The sequence below is a fragment of the Manis javanica genome, chromosome 3 (genome assembly GCF_040802235.1).
Source record: "Manis javanica isolate MJ-LG chromosome 3, MJ_LKY, whole genome shotgun sequence".
NCBI lineage: Eukaryota > Metazoa > Chordata > Mammalia > Pholidota > Manidae > Manis > Manis javanica.
The window spans coordinates 207,993,590-208,020,686 of record NC_133158.1 but is presented as its reverse complement, the minus strand read 5'-3'; the positions used below and the strand labels follow the sequence as shown (position 1 = coordinate 208,020,686).

The following is a 27,097-nucleotide window of genomic DNA, read 5'->3' as shown; positions in this document are numbered from 1 at the left end:
TCAGTCTTCCCATGTCTTCAGGGAACTAAGGTACATTTAGTCAAGAATCCTCTGGAACCCACCTGTGGATCCTGCTTCTCTCCAGAAAAAGGCTAAGATAGCCAAGCGGACTTTCCTATTCAGCCCATTTTGTCTTTTGTTCTCTTTCTAATGAATGGACTCCTTATTTGTGACTATCAGGACCGACTTCTTAGAATTAACCAAACTAGACCTGATAAAATATACCTAATAATAACAGAGAGCATACTGTAGGGATGAATGCACATGGTCAAGCTTCTTTCATAATAAAATAAAAAGAACATACCTTTTCTGAATCCTGCAAATATAGTCTAGCTACCATTCCATAGCTCTCCTGTGATCTTAAATATCTAACTACCTCAAAGACACATCATCAGAATCTCTTCAATTCTCGTTTCAACCACTCCTCAGTCCATTACCCATTGGTTTAACTGCCTTTATTGCATTGGAACTCTTCTTGGTAAGTCCTGAAATGTTCTCAAGTATCAAATCCATTCAACACTTTTTCCTCATCTTCCTGGTTGTCTCATCCACCTTCAATATTGACCATTTTCTCTTTCAAGAAATTTATCACCTTGATTTTTATTACCCTATACATTCTGAGTGTTTTATTCTGCTTCAGATCTTCTTTTCCATCAAACCCTTAAATGCTAGATGGCAAATGTATTTTTACACCAGGATCCCCATTGACCAATTGGTAGGGCTTGCCTAAAATACACAGTTGAAAGATTCTGAGGCTATCATAGGATCAGAAAGAAAGGGTATTTTATCAATCAGTGGTTTCCAACCTTGGGGGTAAGGAAGTGGGATGATTATAGAGGGTTTGAACTCTTATTGCCAACCCTTTATTAAATGGTTAGTGTTCCCCAGGATTCAGATATCTGTGTTCTGTGTGTCTTTCAAATTTCTCACTCTAGTTGTACACACCCATATCCTTACTCTATTTAGCTGTTTGTAACAAATTTTGCTAAAATTTGTCTTTATACTCATCTGAGCCTAATGTCTGTATTGCTGATAGATCATGGGCCATTTATTTTTAAAACTTTGTTATTATCGTTTTGGGGTTTCCTATTTCTTCTTGAGTCAGCCTGATAACTCAAAATTTTAAATTTATTGGCACAAGGTTGTACATATTATTTTAATGATGCTCAACCTGTATTAAATTTAGAGTTATGTTTTCATTTCATTTCTAATTTTACTTGTACCCCCATTTTTTCTTAAAAATTTTGTCAGAAGTTTTTCAGTTTCCTTAATGTTTCAGCATTTGGCTTTGTTGATCTACTCAATTGTTTCATTTTGGCTTGTATCTTTTATTTATTTTACTCAATAAAATTGTGCTCTTCTATTTTAAAAAAAATTTATTCTATGCTTCATTTTCTAACTTTTCCAGTTAGACTCTTAGTTCATTGATTTTTTCTTTTTTAATAGAAATGTTTGTCTATAAATGTCTTTCTAAATCTGCTATACCTAAATCTAAAATATTTTATTTATACTAATCTTTTATTTTTGCTGTTATAAATATTTCATAATTTCATATTTGATTTATTTAGTCAATTACTATTTGGAAATGTATTTTGCTTTTAGTTTCCAAACATATGATCTTTTACTGGCTTGGTTTAACAGTTTTTGTTAAAATTTCCAATTTGATTGTGGGGAAAAAAAAGTGATCTTCATGGATATCTATTACTATTTCTTTTTGCATCCTTTATGGCCAAATTTAAGCTTAATTTTTGAAAATGTTCTATCTGTAGGTGAAGAAAATATTGCCTATTATGTGTTTGCAGGATAGGGTGATGATTGATTAGATTACACCTGTATTTGTATGGCTCAAATATTTTCTACATTTGTTGAAGTTTTTTCCTGCTTGACCTGAAATTTTCGGCCAGAGGAGAACTAAAAAACCCACACTTTCCCTGACACCCTGTTACTTTCTGTTGGATATCTTTTTATACTCCGTTGTTAGGTGTATAATCTGAAATATCACTGGGTGATTTACAGTTAGTAGAGAGCTTATTCTTTTCAATGCCTTGGTGGATTATTCCTCATGTGATTAATTTTATTTTAGATTCTGAAAATGTCTTTATGGGGCCTTTGTGACTTGGGCTGCAGCTGTTTACCAAGTTTCTAATCAATGTTTATGTTGAAAGTTTTCATTGACATTTCTGTATCTGAAGAAAAGTATCATGCCCCATATCAATGCTTAGAATTTTTGCTTTTCCCATACATAATGTTTTCCCTGCCCAGCACTACAGGAAGACAGAGCATTTCCTTTCTCTTTGCAGTTTCAGTGGAGAGAACTTTACTAGTTCCCTTTTCAGGGTGGGGGCAGCCCTTTAATGGATCTGGGTGTTATATAATATATTCTATATAGTGTGTCACCAAGCCTTTGAATTTTTCTTACTTTTTTAACAGAAATTCTCTTCCTTATTTTTAGCCCTTGGAGATTTCCTGTGTGTCCTTCTGGGCTCAACTACAGATTGTAAACATATTCTCAATATTTTATATGTTGTTCATCATTTCCATATGTTTGTAATAGGGAACGGAAATTCTATTTTGGTTGAGTGTGCTGTATTATCAAAGGACCTTACCGTCTCTCATTTAAATCTATTTGTGGAATCTAAAAACGGAATGTTAAACTGAGAATGGACATCTGATTAAAATATTTTTTTCTCTTTGTTAGAATCACAGCTATAGTTTTGTAAGGATGAATAAAGAGCAAATGCTCATCTAAAAACTTACCATGTTATCATCAGCAACAATGAACAGTTTGACATATTTCTCTTTATGGAATATCTGAAAATTTATGGGAAATTTAATAAAGTAGGGTTAATAGTTCTCAATTTAGCATTTTAAGTTAAGATTTTCAAAGTAAGAAATATAAATATTACTGATACAGGAAAGTAAGGTATAGGAGTAAATCAAGTAATTCTAGGAATATATCTAAATAAAACTGTATTATTAAAACATGTGGCCCCATACATCAGATTTTAATAAACCTCCAAGTTTTATTGCATTCCATTTGTATTATATTCCATATTTGACTCTTCTTTTTCTCTTTGTTTAATCTCTCAGGTACAATATGAGTTAGAATAAAGAATCATGAGTCCAGTTTTTAACATTTAGTTATTTTTGTTTACAAAGTAAATGTTTGCTAAGTATTAAGCTCATGGAAAGAAGGCCCATCTAGAGTTGAGAGCAAAATGCAGGACTGGCTAATAGGACTGACTATATAGCCCTAAACCTCCCCCCATCTCCCAAACTCCCGCTTAGCAGTAATCTCAGTTCCAAGGCAGCATGTATAAAAGTTGCTAATTCCAGATCTTTTATTTATAAAATGTCCATACACTGTTTTCAGTTTTTAGAATCATGCATTGAGATACATGCATATTCTCTGAGTATAAACTGGAGGCATATTGTCCCCAAATTTGAAGAAGTCATCCTTTTGTAGACTAAGTAATCATTTATTTATTGATGGATGCAACTGAAAAACATCTGTGAGGCACATACTAAGTTTCAGACTCAGTCTAGGCCATGAATATGTGAAGAAGATGGACACCTTTGGACCTTACGGGCTAATGCTTTGTGGGGATTTATGGTGATATGAACTAGTTGTATAGAAAAAGCATAAAACACAAATGACTCTCACTGTGTGATCATTCCACCAGGAAATGAACTTGTTATTACTCTTAATTGTCCTTAAACGTGAGGATATTTGACCTGATGAAAAGGAGAGAAACTGGCTTATCACCCACTTCATTCCCCAAAAACTGGCAGAGAAGACAAGAAGAAACAGTATCTAGGGGAAATTTAAGACATTGTAAACTTCAGTCTTTCCAGCCACTAATGCCAAAAATCTGTCTGTAGGGTTATAGGTATCTCTGGTCCTTGAAATGGATGAGACAGACAGAATTACTGCAGGGGATGAACAGTTTTCTATATAGATAACAAAAACAGAGGTTTGACATTTCAGATTTTAAACCATAGTGAAGAGTCAGTCTCAGGTACCATGAAGTACACATCATTAGGTGGGCTCGTCATCTCTCACTTGAAATCAGAGAGGAAACCAGAGGCATTTTACCTAGGCGATAAAGATGATTTAAAAATAAGGCACTCACTTCCGCTTTGGAGTCTTCCATATATTTAGGGTTAGCCCTTGGAACAGTTGTCCTGGTAAAATTGAGCTCTGTACAAGAATAATTGGCAGCATACTGCATCTTTGGGTTATATTTGAACACCAAATGTTCTCCCTCATCTGAATATTTCACTGGTTGAATGAGATACCTTCAGTCACTCACCCTGAAGAACCCCCTGTGGAAATTGGGAATATAATATATAATCAAGATCTATTCCATATTACTACTGCATTACTACACAATACCACTCTGCTCCATTTTATTACTTTGTCTTTTGAACACAGGGAAACTATAAGGTCAAGTCCTCATGAACACTTAGCAGGTGTTCTAAGTAATAAGGGGAAGAGATGACAGGTGGCCTTTGGTTGAATTAGTAACTTTTGTAAGAGCAAACCTGTCTGGATTTTCAGAAGTTTGACAGCCTGATCTCTGATTTGAAGTCTATGTGAGGTAGCAACTCCCATTCGGAGTTGTGGACCCCTAGTAAGTCGCAGACTTCTTGTACAACTTCTGTGAATTTTTATGTCCATCATGCAATTATTGTAGAGTGCATATATGGAAGCACAAAATACTGTTCTGTGGGAATCTTGTCATTACAAGGGTTTGAAAATACTGGGAACTACTTAAGTAAAGTCCTTTTAAATGAAGAAATTCTTGCTTTGCCTCCCTGTATCCTTGAGCACAAGATCTATAGAGAACTTACACAGCCTTTACTAGTGACTTTTACTTTCTAGAGACTGGAAATACTGCCTGATTTAGTAAAAAGTATGAAGTGTTAAGGTATGGTGGGAATTCACAGGACTGGAAGTAAGGAGGCCTGGTTTTGGACTGAGTTCTATGATTAGTAGATGGAATGTTCGGGAGCAAGTCCCTGATTTCAGCATCCTGATGTAACACCAGGGGACAGGCCGAATGACTTCCAGTAGCTTCCAGCTCTGAATCCCTTGATCCAATGCTAAAAATTTTGTCTTGTATAGGGCTGTGTATTAGACATCTTTTTGTCAAAAATGAACATAAAACATAAACAGCAGGCTAGGGTGGATACACTGAAAATATACAGTAGTTTCTCCCATTAATTTTCCTCTTTACTACAGGTGTTGAAAGGAAAGAAGGGACTGTCCTTGAAAAATCCATGGGAAAATTCATAAAAGAAATAGAAATATACTGTCCATTACCTCAGACCATTACATGTGCTGATACTGACAGCAGAATCAAACTCATGTATGATGGATCCTTGATAAAAGCAGTGATCCTGAAATAGACGGAGAGGCTATTAACATAAATACATACATTGATATTATTTAAATATTAACAGCTAGATATTTCATGATCACAATATATTTTCATGATTTCACAATTGTCATTCTCACAAATTACATTTATATCCATTCAGGCATTCATTCACTGCACTCTTTCATTTGGAAATTTTTGAAATTCCATTAGAATACTTTTACTTTAATTTCACAATTATTTTGTGCAAAACAGTATATGGATTCTTCCCTGCCAAATTTAGCAGTCTGTTAGTTGATGGCACCAGCCTCAGAAATGGGCTCCTTTTCCTTGGAAATAATCTTCTTTTAACCCGTCCTAAAAACTCAAGCAAACTAACGCTCTTGAGTTATTGTTTTAATTTTTCTCCAGTTGCCTATGAAATCAAGCCAATAACTCAGTCGTCATTTTGATAATAACTCAGAAATTAAATCTCACTCTCCAGCCAGATCCCCTCCTGCCTCTCTGCTTTAATCAAGTTGGCCTCTTTCTTAGAGGCGCTCTGCCCGTGGTGATTCCACCAGGAAATGACTGCGTCACATTCATCTGTTCAACTCCCGCCATGTCTGACACTTTCCGTGGCCTTCCAAGGACCTCAGACCTTCACAGGGAACACCACCCACTGCATAAGGGAATGTTACCTAGCTTTCTTTCTTTTCTATTTTACAAAGATTGCGTGATGACTTAGATTTCGTAGTTGAGAGCTGCCTTAAATAGAGGAAATAAGTTTTAAAATACTTTTATTAGGAGAATAACGTCATCTTTGGTTAGAAGGCCGCAGAGTGCATGTTCTGAAAAGGGGAATAAGATGATCAAAGTAGAGCCTATATCTGCTTGCATAGTATTAATGATAAATGAACAAAGATTCATTTGGAGAGTGAAGGAAAGGCTTCGGTGGTGGTGCATCAGGACTGGGCAAGGGGTTGTCATTCACAAAGGGGTCAGCTAGATGAAGGCGTTGAAGTTGTTTCACGTCTTTGGGTTTTATCCATTTAGCTTTACAATCTCATCAGGGTGCCTCATACTTCTTCAGTGTCCTGCCTTATCCTTCCTCCAGATTTCACACCATTTTGGAGTATGAAAGTCAGTTGGCAAAGAAAAATACATTAGCAGTTATTGATTTGCTTAGGCCGTGATCAGCCTCTTTTAGAGTGCAGAGGGTCATGTTTGCCATTCTCGGATCAGTCAGTGACTGATTGAACACTTTCGGAAGCTGCTTGCAAAAGCTGGAAGGAGGTCTGGCAGTCCCACGAGGAAGGAAGTTTCAGAGAAGAGACACAGGAATCCCCCAAGACACCGTGGTCTGAGGATGGCTGCTGACTCCTCTCCTTCTGCGGAGTAGTACATCTCACTGTACTTTGAGGCTAGGAACTCCCTGTAAAAGAGGCCCAGAGAGGTAGTGAGATTTACTCATTTAAAAAAGTTAACAGGTAAAACCAGATAGTGAGAGAAAAGCCTCCAGGCTGCTGTTAAATCTCAGCAAGGTCCTCTGATGTTAAAAACAGAAACAGGCAAGCAAAATCAATCCCACTTACAAAAAAAAAAAAAAAAAAGTTTTTCTACCTAGATTTCATGGTTTGATAAAGACTGCAGAAGAGACAGAAAAAGATTCTGGCAGTTTTAGGAAGGCAGCATCTTGAGAAGAACCTGGAGAAAATATTGCCTGAGCATAAACCTCTTGCCCTAAGAGCCAAATTTAATGCCCCAAAATTGTGATAGGTACATCATATGTATCATCTACATGAATATATGCATCATGTATATTACATATATGTATATTTTAATCTAAATATAATATATATACATAATATATATCACATATACAGATACACATATTATCACATATATATCTGAACACATAGTAATTCAGTTGCTACATAGTTAAAGAAAAGCAATATGTATTAATCAGAGCAGATTTAGAAAACATAAAAGCACAAAAGAAATTGTCCTGAAATCCTACCATCAGAAGACAACCACTGCTAATATTTTCATGTAATTCCTTATAGTCTTTTCTCTGCACAAATAAAAGGATAATATTCTGAGTAATCAATAGAGTTGCTCTGCTTGCTCACATCCCCTGTATCAAAACCCACAGGTATCCTCAGACCCAGAACTAGGATTGTGTGTCTCCACTGCTTCTGGAGATGAATGCTGCAGAAGAACAGAAGAACAGGAAAGGAAGGTGTTGGCTTAATTTAAGCCTAAATAATAGACTATTGAAACTCATGACAGAAACACTCGGTTGAGAGTCAAGGCTTTTGAAATGCAAGAGTTGAGTTTTGTGTCTTTCCAAAGATTAATAATGAAGAGTTCAGGACAGTCTTATATAAATAAAAGACCAACAAAAGGAAAAGAGAAGCACAGACCAGGAAAAGAAGACTGGTGGGAAGGACTGCGTAGAGAAATTATGATGGCCGAAGGAGATGACGTTACCTGGAGTGAATGTAATTTCATACAGACATATCACATAAATAATAAACTTTTTGATGTGCCCAAGAAAGTACTGTCCCTAGAACCAGGGAAGGGGGGACTGAGTCATTTCCCTCAAAACTGTTAACTCTTCATTCAATGGCACATTAGAAGTTGCTAGGGGAAAGGAGCTTAGTTAATTGTTCACATTCATGCTGTCTGGTGAGGTGTCTGACTGCAGCCACAGGTGGCCAATTTCTTGTTCAGTCAGAGTAACACTCTGTGCTCTGAAATTTACTGAGCTCTATCTAATTGTGGATAATTCATGTTTTGTGTTCCATGAACACACCTTGCCTTCATTCTCAGTAACTTCAAATAACTAGGATTATATGTTCAGCATGGGACCAAGACACACATTTCAGCTCAGGCATTGAATCGGTGGGCATCACTTTTTTTCCCGCAGAACACTACATTGTAAAATTTTATTTTCTTATAAAACAAAGGGTTCTGCCCTTTTCAGTTTTGAGTACAAAGTACTAGTATCTTACTATAAAACATTTATTTTGAAATAACTATAGATTCATAGGTAGTTACAGAGATAGCATAGAGGCTGAAGTGTGTGCCCTTCACTCAGTTTCCCCAGTGGTTTCATCTTACATGATTATAGTACAAAATCAAAACCAGAAATAACACTGGAAAATGTGTATGTGTCATTCTATCATGTATGTAGATTTGTGTTTCACTACTACAATCAAGATGCAGAACTATTCTGTCACCAGAAAGATCTCCCTTTTGCTAACCATTTATAGCCATTTCCTTACCCACCCCCCACCGACATCATCCCTAATCCCTAGCAACGATAAAACTACGAATCTGTTTTCTAGCTCTGTACTTTTGTCATTTTGAGAACGTTACACCAATGCAATTATACAGTATGTGATTTTTTTTGAGATTGGCTTTTTTTGTCCTTCAGCATAATGTCTTTGTGATCCATCCAAGTCATTCATTTTACCGCTGAGTAGCATGATACAGATGCACCACAGTTTAACTGTTCGCCTGTTGAAGGCAATCTGAGTTGTTTCCAGTTCTGAGCTATCATGAATAAAACTGCAAGCACTTGTGTACAGCTTTTGGTGTGAACGTATGTTTTTGTTTCTCTGAGATAAATACTCAGGAGCACAACTGCTACATTTCACAGAGGTTACATGTTTCATTTTTTAAGAAATCACCGAATTGTTTGCCAGAGTGTTACATCATTTTATATTACCATCCGCAATGCATTAATGATCCACTTTCTCTGTATCCTTTGCCAACATTTGATGGTATAATATTTTTTAATTTTACCCATCCTGAGAGGTCTGTTGTGATATTCTGTTGTAGGGTTAAAATGCATTTTCTGAATGGCTAATGACGTTGAATAAATTTTTAAGTGCTTATTCATCATCTTTATATCCTCTTCGGTGAAATGTCTCCCGATGCTTTTTGCCCATTTTCCAATTGGATTGCTTGCCTTATTATTGTTGAGTTTTGAGAACTCTTTCCATACACTGGTCTTTTGTCAGTTTTGGTTTGCAAATGCTTCTTCCCAATCTGCAGCTTGTCTTTTCATCCTCATAAAAGGGGTTTTTGCAGAGCAAACACTGAATTTTGATGAAGTCCGATTTGTGAATTAGACCTTTTATTGATCTTGTTGCTAGTGTTAGGCCTAAGAATTCCTTGCCTAGCTCTAGATCCTGAAGATATTCTTGTATTATATCTAGATGCTATAGTTTTGCATTCTACATTGAAGGCCATGATCCATTTTGAGTCAATTTTGGCATAAGTTTGAGATGTAGGTTGAAGTTCTTTTTTAATTCTTTGATGTGGATAACCAATTGTTTCACACCATTTGGTGAAGAGATTATATTTTCTCCATTGATTTGCTTTAGAAACTTTGCCAAAAGTCAGTTGGCTCTATTTGTGTGGAACCATTTCTAAGTTCTTTATTTGAGTTCATTGATCTGTGTGTCTATTCCCCTGACAATATGACGTTGTGTTTCTATAATAGTTCTTAAGATTGGGTGAAGTGACTCCTCCCACTTTCTTGTTTTTTTTCAGATTTGTTTCAGCTACCCTAGTTCCTTTGTCTTTCCCTATAAATTTTAGAATAATCTTGTCTACACTTACAAAACCTCTTGCAGTGATTTTGATAGGAATTGTGATAACCCTATTTATCAGTTGGAGAGAACTGATATCTTTACTACGTTGAGTCTTCCAATCCATTAATACAGAATAAGACTCCATCTATTTACATCTTTTTGATGATTTTTCATCAGCATTTTGTACTATTCTGTATATGTCTTATATATACTTCTCAGGTTTATAACTGTTTTATTCCTTATTTAGCAGTTGCAATTGGTATTACTATATTTTAAATTTCAGTTTCTGTATGTTGATTGCTAGTATATAGAAATCCAATTGGTTTCTGTGTGATGATATAGGCTGTGACCTTGCTGAACTCACTATTGGGTTTTTTTTTATTTGTTTATTTTTTTGTATGGCAGATTCCTTGGGTTTTTCTATGTAAACTATGATCATGTCATCTGAAAATAAGGATTTTTTTCTGCTATTTTTCCAAATTATATGCCTTTCATTTCCTTTTCTTGTCTTGTAGCACCGACTAGATCTTCTAGACTGTGCCAATGATTAGCCATCCTGAGAGCAGGCATACTGGCCCAGTTCATGATTTTAGGAGGTAAACATTCAGTCGTTCATCATTAAGTATGATGTTAGCTATAGGGTTTTGTAACTATTCTTTATCAAGTTGAGTACATTCCCCTGTATTCCTAATTTCCTAAGAATTTTTAAATCATAAATGAGTGTTGAATTTTGTGCAAAGCTTTTATCTGCATCAGTTGATGTGATCATGTTCCACTTTGGTGTATCTATATTGTCTTTAAGCATATCTCTTTGTATAGGCTTCTTAATGTTTGCTCTAGATAATACAGTATATACATATAGTAAGTGTTTATATATATATATATATGTATACACTTATACACTATGGTATGTCCTGGAATGAGTTTGAGTTCAAGTTTATCCTATTTTGAGTTTATTCAGCTTCTTGTATCTGTAGGGTTACGGGGTTTTCTTTGCCAAATTTGGGAATTTTCAGTATCAAATTATTCCTTTGAATACTTTTTTAGCTCCATACTCTTTTTCCTTCTGGAACTCTAATGGTAGTAGTTTTACATCCTTTATTTTATTCTCATATATTCCTGAGAATGTCTGGTTTATTGCCAATTTTCTCTGTTATTTAGATTTTACAATTTTTATTCTTCTAGTTTCATTCATTATTTCTATTGTTATTTCCATCCTGATATTGAGTCCATCTATTGAGGTCTTCTTTTCTCAAGTATTTTACTTTTCAGTTCTAAAATTTACACTTGTGTCTTCTTATATCTTTTTTGTTTTTTGTTTTTCTTTTTGCTGAGATTTTCTGTTCATTTCCCACACATACAAACAAAATATCCCTAAGGTACAGAGTTTCATTTGTGAATTCTGCTAAACATAAAAAACAACATCCTTCATAATATACAGGAAGAGAAAACACTTCCCAACTTACCTTTTGAGGCCAACTTAACCCTAACAAAAAAAATCTGACATCATAAAAAACTAAAAATACAGAATAATATCTATCCATCAACATGGTTTCAAAAACCCTTAAGAAAATATTAGTAAACTGAATGCTGTAAAGAAGGTTTTGTCCCAGAGATGCAAGACGGTTTAATGTTTAAAATCAGTCCGTGTTAGAAAAAAACTTTCAGCAAACTTCTCATGTAATGATCTCAATCTAATAGAGTACACCAATGACAAATCTACTGGCAATATCATATTAAACATTCAATATTGAACATTTCCCCCTTAAGATCAGGATTAATGTAAGGCTGCCAACTCTTATTGCTACTCAATTTGTACTGAAGTTACTGGTCATTACAGTAAACTATAGAAGCAACAGGAATATTGACTGGAAAGAAAGAAGAAAATTGCCAATATTTGCTGATGTGAATCTCTATGTAATCTATAATACAATCAATACATTCATAATTTAAGTCCTCCCAGTAGAAAAGATGAAATAATAAAAAATAATTCTGCTCATGAGAGCCCCACAAACATTAAATAATGTAGAAATAAATTTTTAAAAACACATGCTAGACTGCTACACTAAAACTATAAAATATTATGATAATAATTAAAGAAAACCTAAATAAATACTGAGATACATGATGACTGTATATTATCGATAGCGATTCTCTCCAAATTGATGTATGAATTCATAAAATCCCAACAAAAATTCCAGAAGGCTTTTAAAAAATTAAAAATTAACAAGTGGATTTTAGGTGTTACAGAGAAATATAAAGGATCTAGAACTTCTACAAAATTCTGAAAAGAAGAACAAAATTAGAGAAGCTACCGAAACTGGCTTTCAGACTTTACTATAAAACTGCTGTAATCAAGACAAGGTGGCTGTGGTTTAAGGACTGAAAAGTAAATGAACAGAGTAGAGAGCTCAGCAATTTTCATTTAATTTTGTGAAAATAATCCAAACCAAACAAATACAATCGAACAAACTGGGCTGTGCATCCAGAAGAAAGAGAACCTTAACTCTTGGGCAAATTACCCAGACAGACAATTTCAAGATGGTAATAAACCAAAAGTGAAAGTGAGAACCAGGAAGACTAGAAGAAAACAGGTTGCAGAACAATAATCACAAAAGAAAAATTTGGTGAATTAAAATTTCTTCAAAGTTATGAAATTGTACTCTTTTACAAGACACAATTTAGAAAATGAATGAAAAAGTCGCAGATTGGAAGAAACCATCAACAAGAAATATATTCGACAAAGGGCTGCACTCTAGGATATATAAAGATCTCTAACTCAACAGAAAACAAATAACCCAGTTCGAAGTGGGTTAATATTTAAACAGACACCTTACAAGAGATATACAAGTGGTCAGTAATCACATGAAAAAGGTTTCAATAGAGAACTGCTAACTTACCCAAACTGAGATAGTATCAAACCTACCACTATGGCTAAAATTAGAAGTGGTGAATGCACCAAGTGAGAAGAGGACGTGGAACAACTGGGATGCTCATACATTGTTGGAGGTTATATAAAATTGCACAATTAATTTGGAAAACGAAAATGAAACTTTTCACCAAATAATGTATTATTAGTGTGCATTGTGACCCTGGACAAGTTACTATTTCAGCGAACCTATCATTCTTCTGCAGTAAAATGGAAATAAAACCATATTTGCTTCATATAGATATTGCAGGGATTGAGAGATACCGTTGAGGAAAGGCACACAGAAATTGCTTGATACATGTTAGTCTTCTATCCTAAAAATGTTAAAATATGCAGTCCGAATGAATGATCAATGTAAGTATGCTATTAAGTTACATGTGTCCAGTGGGGGATTCAGAGTGGAAGGAGGGATTTTTTTTTTTACATTTGTTTTGGATTGGTTTGGCTTTGTTCTTAGCTGATTGGCCAGAGTACCAATTCTTCAATAGACTTAGCCTCCCATTTTACTTAGCATTTGGCAGTTCATGATTTTAATGTTTGGGGCTGGGAGGCAAAGCTATTGTGTGCAGGAATGGCCCAAAGGAAAACAATGGAAATTCAACAATAGCAAATATTGTGGAGAGAGCTAATAAAGAAGTGAAGGCTTTAGACTTATCTAGCTTATAAATGTTAACTTGATGAAGTAAATTCTTCCCAATTCTTAGCTTACTCTCCAGCAGAACTTGGTTTGATTCTATTTTAAGTAATTTAGAAGTCACTTTAAAAGCCATGGTTTCCAAATGTTTTTTGTTCCACTGGCTCACAAAACAGTAATGCATGAACTCTTTTCTAGAGTGAGTATATGGAATTCAAAGAACTTCAAGTACCCTAAAAGGGGAGCAATGTAGGAAATAGAGAACAGTGACTATAACTGTTGGTAAGCCATTGAAATGAGATGGGCTTATATTAGAAGAGTAAGAATTCGAATTAGATATAGAAACAATGATTTGAGGAATTTGCTTCACTGACAGTTTTTACAAAAACTGGGATACTATAGACTAATAAATCCATGAGGTATTGAACTATATAACAGAACTTACCTTGATCTTGCAAAGGTGGAGTATTAAGCTTTTTTTATTTAGCTTTATTTCATACAACAGTTCTTCTTCATAAGTTTCCTGAAAAACAATATCCATCAAGTGATTTAAATGTGTGCTCATTTAGTATGTGTCGGGGTGGGGCATGGGTACATGTGTGTGGTGGGGGATTCCAGGTCATTCACAGCCCACCCAGCAGCCTAGCAGGCCTTACAGGCAAAATGATAAGTACTGATAACGCTGAATTTCTGAGAGCTAATATAGAGGATTTTGCTTTCAAATTATTTTTGTAATTAAAATTTTCAATGAGCTTTTTTTGTCCAGTTAGAATCAAATAAAATGAAAAAATGCATATTGTACCCTTATCCAAGATAATACAAATTACTATCATCCCTACAGTTCCACACCCGTCTCCCCCATGGATCTTCTGTTTATGTATTTTTAACAGTTTTGTGTATACAATTTTGCAGTCTACTTTTCACATGAAAATAAATTATAACCGCGATCATTTTCCTATTCCAATGTGTTCTTTCATAGTATGTATTTTATGGCTGACAAGCACAATGTGAATTTATTTAATTTACATCTATATGAGAAGTTTGATTTGAAGTATTCACTATAGTTAGACAGACTTTCTTGTCAACAATGTGGAAAAACATCTAAGCTTTTTGTAAATACTATCAAATAACCCTGAAGAAAGGACGTACGAAGTTTAGAGTGTCATCAGAAATTCATAGTGATTCTTGTATCTTATCATTAATAAAAGGTTTTCAAATCATGAAGTGATAACTTATTGTGATAAATTGTTTTTTTGAATGACCATTGGAATTAATATATCTCTTGTTATTTAGCATCTTTAGTTATTTATTTTATTTAGTTACTTCTCATTATTTATTTATTTACATGAATTTCTCATTTATGTCCTTCCACCATTTTCTTTACTGGGATTTCATTTCTTTATGGTTCATAAGAGTATTTTATAATTTAAGGATTCATAGTGGTTGGTCTCATATCCTCCACCTTTCTTTAGTTTATTGTTCATCACTTATTTAATAGCTGCTATTTTAAACCTAGTGATCATATGGAAAACATGATGGTGCACATGATAGAGGTAACTGCCCTCATGGAAGCGACAGCTGGGCAAAGAAGAAAATCAAGCCATGTAACTAAGTATTATAAACATCATACATAAGAGGCGAAATGCAGTGAATGAGTGAGGAACAGTCGGGGCGTGGGACGGCCCATGCAAAGCTGTGAGGGGGGGAAAGAGCTTGGCGTGTTTGAGGAAGACAGAGAAATGTAATGTTGCTGGAAAATCAAATGGAAGTTGAGCAGAAATGAGAAATGAAAAGGTAGGAAAAACTAAAGGGTGTGCAGCCTAGTCAGTCACTTACAAGGATTTGGACCTTATCCTGAGAGTAAAGAGAAGGGAAAGTTTTAGGTGGAATAGTGCAGAACTGGGAGTGGTATTGTACACGGCTGCCTCACCATGGGTAACGGATCAGCAAAAATCATGACCACAGGCAGGGAAAGTCCTGAAAGGCTGTTGGTGGGATACCGGTGATTTGGGCAGGGCAGTGGCAGCAGGCATATGGAAGGGTAATTTCCAAATTTCCTAGGATATTTGCACGCTAGAATCTACAAAGCTTAGAGCTTGCCTGGTAGGGGAGGCACAAGACAGGAGTCAAGAATCACAGCTTTTTGGTTTCACTGTGCCTCTACTGAAAAGAGGGTTTTTAAAACAGGGTAGCTTTGAGGGACAGAAAAGACAGTTTTGGATTTGTTAGTTGTGAGATGTGAATTAGTTGGGATGTTTTTTATTGTAAGCTTAACGTAATTAGGACTTTATTATGAAGACACAGAATCCACAGGTCGGCAAGAAACTAGGTACTCAAATAAGAAGGGTTGGATCTGATTTTCATACATGATGACCTGCATGTGTGTGTGGGTCTAACAGGATGGCATGATTGGACTTTTTTGGAATTTGCTTGAATATGGATTGTATATTAGCTAATAGTAAGAAACTATTGTTAATCCTGTTAAATATGATAAAACTATTTAAATCTTGTCATGTTTACTGTCTTTAATAAATGGACTTTTAAAATTTTTATACTTTTATTTTTTCATGTAAGTTTTAAATTTATTTTTATTTTAGAATCATTTTAAACTCACAGAGAAGTTGGAAAGAGGATTCCCATGTAGCCCACAACTCAGGTTTCCCTGTGTTAGCATCTTATATTACTATGGTGTATATGTCACAGCTAATGAACTAAAATTGATATCACCAATTAAGGTCTGCACTTATCCAGATTTCCTTAGTTTTTGCCTAATGTCCTTTTACTGTTTTCATGTCATATCTCCTAGGCTCCTCTGGACTATGACAGTTTCCCAGACTTTCCTTATTTTTGATGGGCTTGAGAGTTTTGAGGAGTACTGGTCAGGAATTTCGTACGCTACCCTTTAATTTAGATTTTTCTGATGTTTTTCTCTTGCTTAGATTGGGGCTATGGAGATTTGGGAGAAGACAACAAAATAAAGTACCGTTCTGATCATATTACATCTGCATGACTCATCACGATGATGCTAACCTTGTCACCTGGCTGAGGCAGCATGTGTCAGCATTTCCCCACCTTTTGCATATTCAACTCTTTGGTAGGAAGCCACGGTGCACAGCCCATGCTTTAAGGAGGGGAGTTATGCTCCATCTCCTGGGGAGGGGAGTGTCTACATCAAGGTTTTATTCTTCTGGATAGGAGATTTGTCTATTTTCCACCATTTATTTACTTATTCCATTATTTATATCACATGGGCTCATCGATATTAATTTATAATTTATGTTATGGTCCTAAACTCTATTATTAACTTTGTTTTTCAGATTGTCCCTTCTTTGACCAGTGGGAGCCATTCAGTGGGCTGCTGTGGTCTTTTGACATACACCCAGGAATACAGCTTGGCATTTTTTTATTTGTTTGAAAACTCCCTTACTTTCCAGGACTACAAGATGCTCCAAACTCATGCTGTATATTTCCTGCTCTCGTCCAGGCTCATCTGATATATTCATACTGGGACTTTTAAGATCAGTCTCTATTAAGTTTTGACATAATAGATGCAGAAGAGCCCACCAGATTTTGCACAATGGGTAGTAGAAAGCTGGTTTTGCCCTCTTACTGAGCCCTCTGACCTGCGACAAAAAAGGGTTTGGGAAGAAGAGAAAAGAATTGGAGATCAAGAGAAAAACTGTTTATATGGACGTTATAAAAGAAAAATGTTTAGATATTATTTCCAGATGGCAGAAGATGGAGACATGCTTTTTCATCATCTCAAGCCATGGGAAAAGAGGCCTCAAGGAGACCATTTGGAAAGTTGAAATGCGTCTTAATTATGACTGAGAAATTTACAAATGAGACCCTGGCAGGCTTGCTTCTCTCATGGAGAAGGCAGAAAATTCATTGCATTGGGACAGGTTTGCCGTCTCAAGGAGTTTTGGGACAAAGGGACAGTGTTCTCCTTAAGCCAAATTCAAAACCTAAGGCTCTGAAATGCAAGAGCCTGGACAGTTATTAAATGTCTTTAACATAATGGGAATGGAAAATAAGCTAATTTTGAAGCTTGCTCCCTATTATATGTTTTATGTATTTTCTACATAAAAATTTTCTGTTTGAAAATAAAATTCTGAATGTTTTAAATTTTCACATGCAAGTAAAGACCCTTCTAAGCAATAGGCCAAGCAGGCACTTCGTTCCGGTGCCAGCTGCACAGCTTGCTGCAGGTTCTGTAGGGCAAATTCGCCCGTATACCAGCTGCCTGGGAAAGCAAATGCTCAGAGATAACATCCCACAGGCACCAGCTCAGAACAACTGAGGTTGTCTTCAATCAGCCTGGAAAGCTGTTAGTGGGCCTCCTCACATAAACTGGAAAAGTTTTAGGGGCATCCCTTAAAACCTGAACCTTAGTCCTTTTTGTTTCCTAATTCATTGAAGTGTTGCTTTCACCTCCACAAACCCCTTGTTCCACCCACCCACCAACATGCTTTAAAATGAATGTGTCTGCAACACATCGCAGGTCCTCAAGAAAATTAGAGCTTCCTGTCTTGTTCGCTCCTGATTGGAGCCAGAGGTTGCTTTCCACAACCTGTGAAAGCAAGCAATCTTGCTTATCACATTATATCCTGTACCTGTAAGTCATCGCCACGGCTCTGCCAAACATCTCGCTTCTGTATCAGAGGAAGCCTTTTAGGATGAACCAGCTCTGGACCGAATATTCCAAGGATTACCTTTTCTAAAAGGAAACACAAGGGGGAGAAAACATGGGACATTAACCTTCAGCCACAGTGATTGAATACAAGAATTATTCTCACAAGAGTTCACTTGCTCCCAGTCAGCGGTCGCGTACAACGCTCTGAAATAGCATCCCCACTTCGGATGTGAGGAAATGGAGACCGATATTTCCAAAGCAGGAACCTATAAGCAAAACTGGAAAGTAGGCAAAGAAATCAGGCTCCTGCAGTTTCTTCCATCTTTTCTCCGTGTTTTGCAATCATCACTTTCGTCATCTTATTCTCATGCTTGTCTCTGGATTCTGCTACCTGTTCGAGCCTGCACTGTGAAGGATTGTTTCAATGTGTGTTACTGATTCATCTCCCAAGGACATTTGCTCTTGAAATCTTAACTCTCACAGCTAAACATAAGGCTTTCATTTGTTAAGGGGTATTAGGTCCTCTTGAATCAGTGGTAAATATAATCTATACATTTCCTATTAAATTGGTAGGTGTCTGCGAGGTGAGTTCTCCTTCCCTCACTAAAGAGAGATGCAGAGGAAACAGCATAGCATTTTGGAGTTTGTTCTTATTTGAATCAGTTTTATGTTTATTAGCCGTATGGCCATGAGTCGTATCTGTAGCTGTTAGTCTCAACATCCTTATCTATAAAGTGGAGACGATAATACAGAATTTTAAATATGCTAATAAGCAAGTGGCTAATGGCTAGTACCCTGTCTGTCACATTGCAGGTACTCAGTAATGTCCACCCCTTCCTCCCTCTTCCTGTAAATCCAAGCACTTAAGATCAAGATGGCCTTTCACAGAGTCAGAGAATCTCAAGATTAACCATAATCTAGTCCAAGTCCTATGCTATGTTCTCAGCAAAATCATCAATGGATATGGTTTTATCATTTACAATTTAAACTTTGTGACTAAAGAGATATTACCTTGTAGCATAACAACAAAACCATGATTTTAAAAAAATGTTAAGACATACCTTCAAACTGAGAAATGAATAAAATCAAGAAAAATAAATTCCTGGGAAACATTCTGGATGATTCTGGTAGAAGAAGGGCACAGGAGCTTGAGAAAAGACGTACAAGGTTCTTCGTCCCCCCTTCTACAGGCAGGACGAAGGACCTAACAGACAGGTAGGTGGTTGTGATCCAGCACAAGGAAGTGTCCCTTGATCATGTTACCCAATTTGTGAGGTTCTTCAGGCTAAAACCTGGAGGGTGGACATCGTGTACTAATTAAAGGCAACCAGTGAGGTGATGGCCTTGGGGCGGGCTGGGCAGAGACTCCCTGCCTCATGCCTAATATAAACATGATTCCAGATGTAGTAAAAATTCAGAAGAGAAAAAAATGTCTTAGAAAATATTTTTGAAGCATGTTTGTATAAACTTTGGTTGAAGAGGATCTTTCTGTGCAGAATGTCACACGTAGAAACTGTGAAGGAAAAGTCAATGAAACAAGATAGATAGATGTATTGAGAATGTTTTTTTTTTTTCTATAAAAGCCTGGACCTTGTGGGCCATGGGGAAAATGGCCTTTATAGTATTTTATGAAACACAAGATATTAATCCATATTCTACCCCCCTGCCCTGATCAAAGAGCCCAGAGAATCACTGGGGCAAGAGACGGATGTGAGGGAAAATAACTTTGTTTTTCTTCCCTGTTTCATTGAGATATAATTGGCATACAGTACTTCATAAGTTTAAGGTATAGAGCATAATGATTTGACTTACACACATTGTGAAATGATTATCACAATGACTTTAGTTAGCATCCATCATCTCATACATACTTGAAAAAAAGAAAAAGAAAAAGAAAAAAAAGCTTTTTTCTCTCATGATGAGAACTTTCAGGATCTATTCTCTTACTTAAAACTGGAAGCTTCTACCTTTTGACCAAACTTATTCATGAAAACTTATTTATGCTATAAATCACAAATTAATTTAAATTTAAACACAAACAAAAACTCCAGTAATATATGCAACATATATAATAAAAAGTGAGGGTAAATATCCTTATAACATAGAACCTATTCAAATCAATACAAAAGAAGAAATCACGACTAGGCAAATGTGCAAAGGACCTGTACAAACACATTTACATCTATGTGCTCTTGCACGTTAGGAGACACCCCTTACCTCCTCCCCTATTTCACATGGTTAATTATCCCTCTCTTATTCCCATACACTGAACCAATCAATGGTAACCGGAAGCTTTCTTTTGATATTTAAATAAGCTCAAGTCTCTCCCTTTCGAAAAAGTCCCACCCTCAGTCCTATAGTCCACAGGTCCTACCATCACCTGTCGCATTCTCTTTTTAGCTAAATGCCTCTCAAAGTTTATCTGCATTTCTTCTGGCCATTTTCTCACCTCCAGCTCATCCTAACACATTCCAGTCTGGCGTCTGCCTTCATTATTCCACTGGTATAGCTGACTAATGCTTCTAACAACTTCACAGTTTCTATATCCAAGGGATATTTTGGTCCCTCTTGCTACTTGCCTTGTCTATAGTATTTGGACCAGGAGACCACACCCTCACCCTTGAAAAATTCTATTTGGTTCCCCTGACACACAGTCTTAACATCTTCTTAGCTCTTTGGCAATGTGAGTGTGTATCTTCTTTTACGCAACCTTTAAATTTTGGAATTTTCAAGGTGTTATCCTATACCCTCTTTTTGTTTAACTGCATTCTGGTTCCAAAGCCATCTCATCTTCAGTTATGGTTTAAATGCCATCTCTAGGCTATGCCTCACATTTTATGTTTCTAACCATCTGAGCGATAGATCTTTACAGACAACTATCTTCTCAACATCTTCATTGGCAGGGCTCAAAGCCCCTGCAAACACAATAGGTACAGAACTTTAGAGTACTGTCTACCCCACCACCCCACCACACACACACCTTGTTCTCCTAGTTAATGATGCCATCAACTGTTCCACATTGTACATCTGAAACTCAGTAGTCATCATATCCCTCATCCTCAATCCATCACTAAGTACATTTATTTTATCCTCTAAAAATATCCCATCCATTTTTCTCCAGTTTTTCTGTCTCCATCCCTGTCCAAACTACCATTGACTTTCTTTGGTTACGCTCCAACAAGTGCGATCTTTTTGAAATACAAATCTGATCGTGACTTGTGCATGTTAAAAATGGTTCAATAGTTTTTCATTGGTGTTAGGATTAACACACTCACCTGGCTTTAAAGCTTCGAAAGGTAAATTGCCTGCTACATTTTAACTCTGTGGCGTAGGGCAAAGCACAAAACATTTCTGTCCTTCTGTTTGCTCATCTATAAAGTGGACATATTAATAACATGTATCTCGTAACGGTGGTGTGAGTGTGAAATGAATCTGCTGACCTCTGGTGTATTCACTCTCCACTTCTCATAGTGGATTATTTTTACACCATCAACTCTTTCCTCAAATCTCTAAATTTCGTCTTACTTACTCTCAGCTAATCAGTGCCTTTTCTATTTCACTGGAAAAAAGAGTCCATCAGAAAAAAAAAGTTTCATTTTCTCCCAGTATCACATCAACCTTACTTCAGTATGCAAGCGAATACAGATTAGTTCTCTCCTGTTTCTACGGATGTACTGCTCAGGCCTCTAAAGTCTACCCACGGTTAACAAATTGGATTCCATTCTGAAGCCATCACTCTGACAATTGTTCTCCTCTACTCTATTATCTCAAGTATATTTACAACCATTGATATTTACATAAGCTCAAGTCTCTCCCTTCGAGTTGAAGATGGGTGGGCATCCTCAGGCATTTGATCTGTCCCCAAGCAAATACTCATCCACATGCCAAGTGAAACATCAGCTTCACCCACACCCACAGTTGAAAAGAGCATTTTAAATTGGGTGATATGAACTATATTGAGACACTTTTGTTACAGTCAAAACTGAGGAACATAGAATAAAAAAATTTCAAAATACTAATTGTGGACTCTCAATGATTTAAACTGTCATGTTAAATGATACAGTTTTAAGGCATTTGTCTGATGTCTTTGAACAAGTTACGGCCAGGCCAACTGGCTGACATATCTAAAATATTAGAGATAAGCATTACCTATGGGTAACCCAGGTGAAACAGCATGAACTGTCAAAGAAGAAAAATGTTTGTGACTTAAGCCATATAATCAACAAATAGAAAGCAGAGCTTAAAAAATAATTTCTGCCTAGCTCTGTGTTCCCTTTGTTATACATTGGTTCTTCTTTTATGAGAAGGAAACAAGCTTTATTCTTTCTCATAATGACTCTATAATCAATCTTTCAAACTTACAGAATTTTACACCTCAATTCCAAAGTCTATCGAGTGACTAGTATAGAGAGTAGCACAATATTATAATATCAGTAGTCTATAATCTGTTCTCACTCACAAGTCACCTTTCTATTTAAACTAACAACATCACTAAAAGAATCAAAGTTTTTAAAAAACAAATACAGAACCCTGAAATATATTTCAATATCAAAGGAGCTCTGTGTAGTCCAAATGTAGTCCAAGAGCAGATATTGAAGAAGATAAAAGAAGTATGAGAATGTTCTGGTCCCTTCCTACTTCTTTACTGTAAATTAGTGAAGCATCCTGTCAAGGAGGGTCTCTAATCTACCCCCTCTTGGTTGCCGTGAGGGGTTCTGCGGTGGTAGATTCTTGTGTTCATTCCTTATCACCACTAGAATCAGCTGGCCTTTGCCAACCAGTTGACCAGATGTATCTGACTTGGACGCCTCCAGCTCTGCACAGACCTTGTCCGCTTATGACCTCCTCACAATCCAGATACCCTGTCAGCCTGGCTCTGCAGAGCCTCCTTCTCTCTCTCCTTTCCTCAGGGCTGCCCCCTCTCTCCTTGTGGCTGGGAGCATGGAGAGCTATCCCTCAGAGCTTCTTAAGGGCTTAAACTAGTGAATTTTCAATGTTGGAGGCCTGGGAAAGATGGGAGATGATAAAAGATAAGATTCTAAGTCAGAAACAGGAAGCAGCACACTCTGCAGACCCCAAATGCTTTCTTTTATACCACTTTTGTAAAGAGCAGCATGAAGAAAAAGGACAATAAATTCAAGGGAATGAAGAGAGGGAAGTGAATAAAGAAAACTATCTTACTTAAATGATAACAGTAAGAGCAAAAACTTCACATAGAAACACTGGAAAAAAATTAGCATTTTCTGTCTGACTTGAAAAGAAATATCATTACAGAGTACTCCCAAACCACGCGCCCTAATCAAGGAGGACCTTGTAATTCTCTTTGTAGAACCTAATTTCAGTCCATTAATTGGGTCCTGAATGCATTGAAACGAACACTACATTCAAAATCAGGAGCATTATGTTCTCCTGTAACTAATTCTACTACCTTTGCCAAGTCACTCATTTTTTGAGCCCCAGTGCCTTATTTGTATATTGGGATTGTTTGACCTCTAAGATATTTTTTAACATCAGTATGCCATGTTTCCTTCCAAGCTTTCATTGATTTTTCCCCTTTTTCTAAGCCCTTCTTCACTGTAAACAGAAATTTTGACTTGCCAGAATGACAAATTTGGTTTTTTATCACCTTTATATTTTCCATTTCTAACCACAGATTTATTGATTAATATGCATAGTAAATATGTAATAGATGCAACAAAATTATAAAATATTGACTTGCTCTGCCACCCAAAGGGACATGGTTATTCCTGGTGAATGGCAGACCCAGAATAAACAGAGCATGTTGTAATTTCACCTCTTAATTCTAATCATCACATTACTTGGCTATTCACATGGAACAAATCATTAAGATGCTTTCTACACAGGATCACTTTGCAGAGTAAGTCAGATCATGAATGGAGAGTGCAGTATACATATAAAACCATCAGTTTTGTTGGAGGGCTGACATGATTTCTCACCTTGAACAAAACTGATTCATAAGAATTTTAAGACAGCAAGAAAATTGAGAAATTCAGTAAGGCCAAAATGGTTTGAACAGTATTGACTTAAAGCCAAATGGTATCACGGTATGAAATGAAATGTAATATAACTAGACTTTCTCTTGTTGGGAAAGCTGGTCCAAGGTGACAGCATTTGTGCTTCTCTTCGTTAGTCCCATATTCTTACAGGACTCGCTCCCACCTGCTCCTGGCTCTTCAACAAGCTGTCATTTCCTCACCTTTAGACTATGACGTCACAGTGACTCCCTTGCTCTTACCTGCCCTTTCACCAGCCTCACTACTTTTCTGATCTCTCTGTGATAAAACCCTCTCAAGGGGTGATCTATAATCACTGCCCCTATCTTCATTCTCCCCTTAAGCCCCTCCAGTCAGAGACCAGAGACAGTCTCTTTTGTCTCCATCGTCCCTCTGAAATTACTCACCAAAGTCACCGATGACCTCCAGATTTTAAATTCAGTGGTCACCTCTCAGTCCTGATTTCATTTCCCTGTCATGGGTGATTGCTATTTGACCCCCTCTTTTTTTAACACTCTCCTTCCTTGACTTCCAGCCCTGCTTTTTCTCCCTCATTAGCTGCTCCTTCTTTCTCTTTACTCATTTCCCCTCACGCCCCAACCTTTAAACATTGGAAGGTCCCACAGCTCTTCCCTTGAGCTTACTCTCTTTTCTGTCTATACTTATTACCTTGGAGATCTCAATAAATCACGTGTTAAAAACCATTGCTATGCTATTGATTGCCTAACCATACGACCCAGAAATGTTTCCTTGACTTCGGCTGTCTATTTGGCATCTTCATTGTGGTGTCCAATGGGCATCACCAATTTAATATTTACTGAAACAAAACTACAGATCTTCATCCCCAAACGTCTTGCTAACCTCGCGAAGTGACAGTATTGTCAATCAATATAGCTGCTCAAGTCAATGACCACGGTGTGGTCCAGGGCACTGATCTCTCTCTCACACTCTGTACACAATCTGTCAAGAAATCTGGTCAGTTCTCCCTTCAAAATATACTCAGAATCTAACCCCTTCTCATCTCCTCCACTGCTACATCCGAGCAAATCACAATCATCTCACGTGCATTACTACAATGACTGCAATGACCACCTGACCAATGGTCTCACTGTTCTGTCCTAGTCTTTCCTCTAGCTCATAGTCTACTTTTCAAAAGAAGCCAGTAATCCTTTCAAAATGGAAGCAATGCCATGTCATTCTCTTGTTTAAAATCCTCCAGTGACTTACCATCTAACTGAGTGGAGGCGAAGTTCCTTGTGAGGATCTGCAAGTCCCTCCCTGTTACTCACGGACCTCATCATTTGCTCGCTTCAGCTGCTCTTCCTTCTTGCTGCATCCAGAATAAATACACCAACATGTCACTTCAGAGTGCCATCCCTTCTTTCAGTTCTTTCCTCAAACATCACCTTCTCCGCAAGACCCTCTGAGCTTACTCTATTTTAGATTGCACATCGCTTCATGCAATGTCTAAGCTCCCCTTACCCTCCTTCCCACTCGGCCAGTGGAGACTAAACCCCTGATCAGTGAAGACTTCCATTTTTGCATTTGTGTTTTCATCTATCTGCCTAAAATAGAATGTAATGTAGAGAATGTTGTTGGTTTCCAGTGCTATGTCCCCAGGGTCCAGAACAGGGCCTCCCACATAGTAGACTCTCAATAAATATTTTTAGTGTAAACTAACCGCTTATTGAAGGATAATGTTTGCACAGTTTATAGTTTTCTCCTGAGAATTACCAGTGAATGACTGAGACTCTGCCCTCCACTGCTTTTTGGAGGAGAATTTCCTCACTACATGGGTGGCCAAATGTAAGGAGACATACGGTATCATGTCCACACACTTTTTGCCAAATATTCTAAGAGCACCAACTAAAAAGGAGCAGGGAGTTGGCTTCCAGCCAGCAAGCCATGTGGTGGGTGGGCTGGCCTGCCCCGTTCATGGGGCCCTTGCCCTTTTAAGCAGCACTCTGTGTGAGTTCTCCTACGTACTGGCTCTCCTTTCATCTTCCTACAGTTTCAGCTAAAACATCTTTTTCAGGGTTGACCGAATAGAACTCATAGTATCCTTGTCAGTGTTCAGTGTTTTAATTGCATTCTCTCTTCCAGGCCACCCGTCTTCAGTTTGACAAATGGTAAATCACTCTCTGGGGTGAGGGGCCATTCCTGAGCCGATGCATCACGTACTTCACGATACCTCTGTTACCCACCTGTGCACACGCTGCTCCTCCTTCCCCTGCCTCCTAAAACTTGTCCTGTTCCTACCCTACCTACAGCCTGTATGTTGATGTGTGAGTGTTTTTCAGTGAGTTTTGTCTCTTTACTTTTCTTTGTACACTAGATGTAGAGAAGCCTGAGGCACTAAGTTTGTTTAGATCTTAAAAAAGAAAAGTGTTGTATCGGAAGTTGCATGCCCCTTTGCCTATTGTTGCTCTCGAATATTTGCCATACCAAGAACTGTTGGGAACATTTTTATTTTACCTTCTGAAATACACGCAAGCTCTTTGAAGACAGAGACCGCAGCTAACATCACGTTGTCCCCTACAGGGTCTAATAACTCCAGACCTTGCACACTGTTGGAACTCAGTAAATAACAGTTTAAGAAGTTGATTAATTTATGATAACTATTGCTGCACTCAGTTTATAGAAGAGACAGCAAACACAGATTTATTGTAACCAATAAAAAATTCTGCCACTACTCTTCTTTTCCTGAAAATTCAAGCTTCTCTGGGTCTCTGTTGGGCTATCCCAAGGCAATTTAAAAGCCTCAGAGTCACCTATGACAAAGAGCTGGTCATGGACCATCAAATATTAGGAGCCAAGGTCGCACTAATATTGCTAATAGCTTGGGAATCCATCATGCCTTTCTTCTGAGAGTAGGAATGGATGTGATAGCACCTCTACAGTCGCTGCCCATTCAGTG

The 27,097-nt window shown here is 37.1% G+C and overlaps 1 protein-coding gene across 1 annotated transcript in view; it reads right to left on the bottom strand.

Annotated features, from left to right (window-relative positions):
• ADAM7 (ADAM metallopeptidase domain 7) overlaps window positions 1-26,704 on the bottom strand; it is a 52,365-nt gene extending 25,661 nt beyond the window's left edge. Inside the window, 7 exon segments of the mRNA XM_073230507.1 lie at window positions 2,758-2,811; window positions 4,134-4,326; window positions 5,327-5,403; window positions 13,976-14,053; window positions 18,147-18,250; window positions 25,408-25,458; window positions 26,656-26,704. Coding sequence (XP_073086608.1) covers window positions 2,758-2,811; window positions 4,134-4,326; window positions 5,327-5,403; window positions 13,976-14,053; window positions 18,147-18,250; window positions 25,408-25,458; window positions 26,656-26,704 — 606 coding nt within the window.
• Window positions 26,705-27,097: the final 393 nt, after the last annotated feature.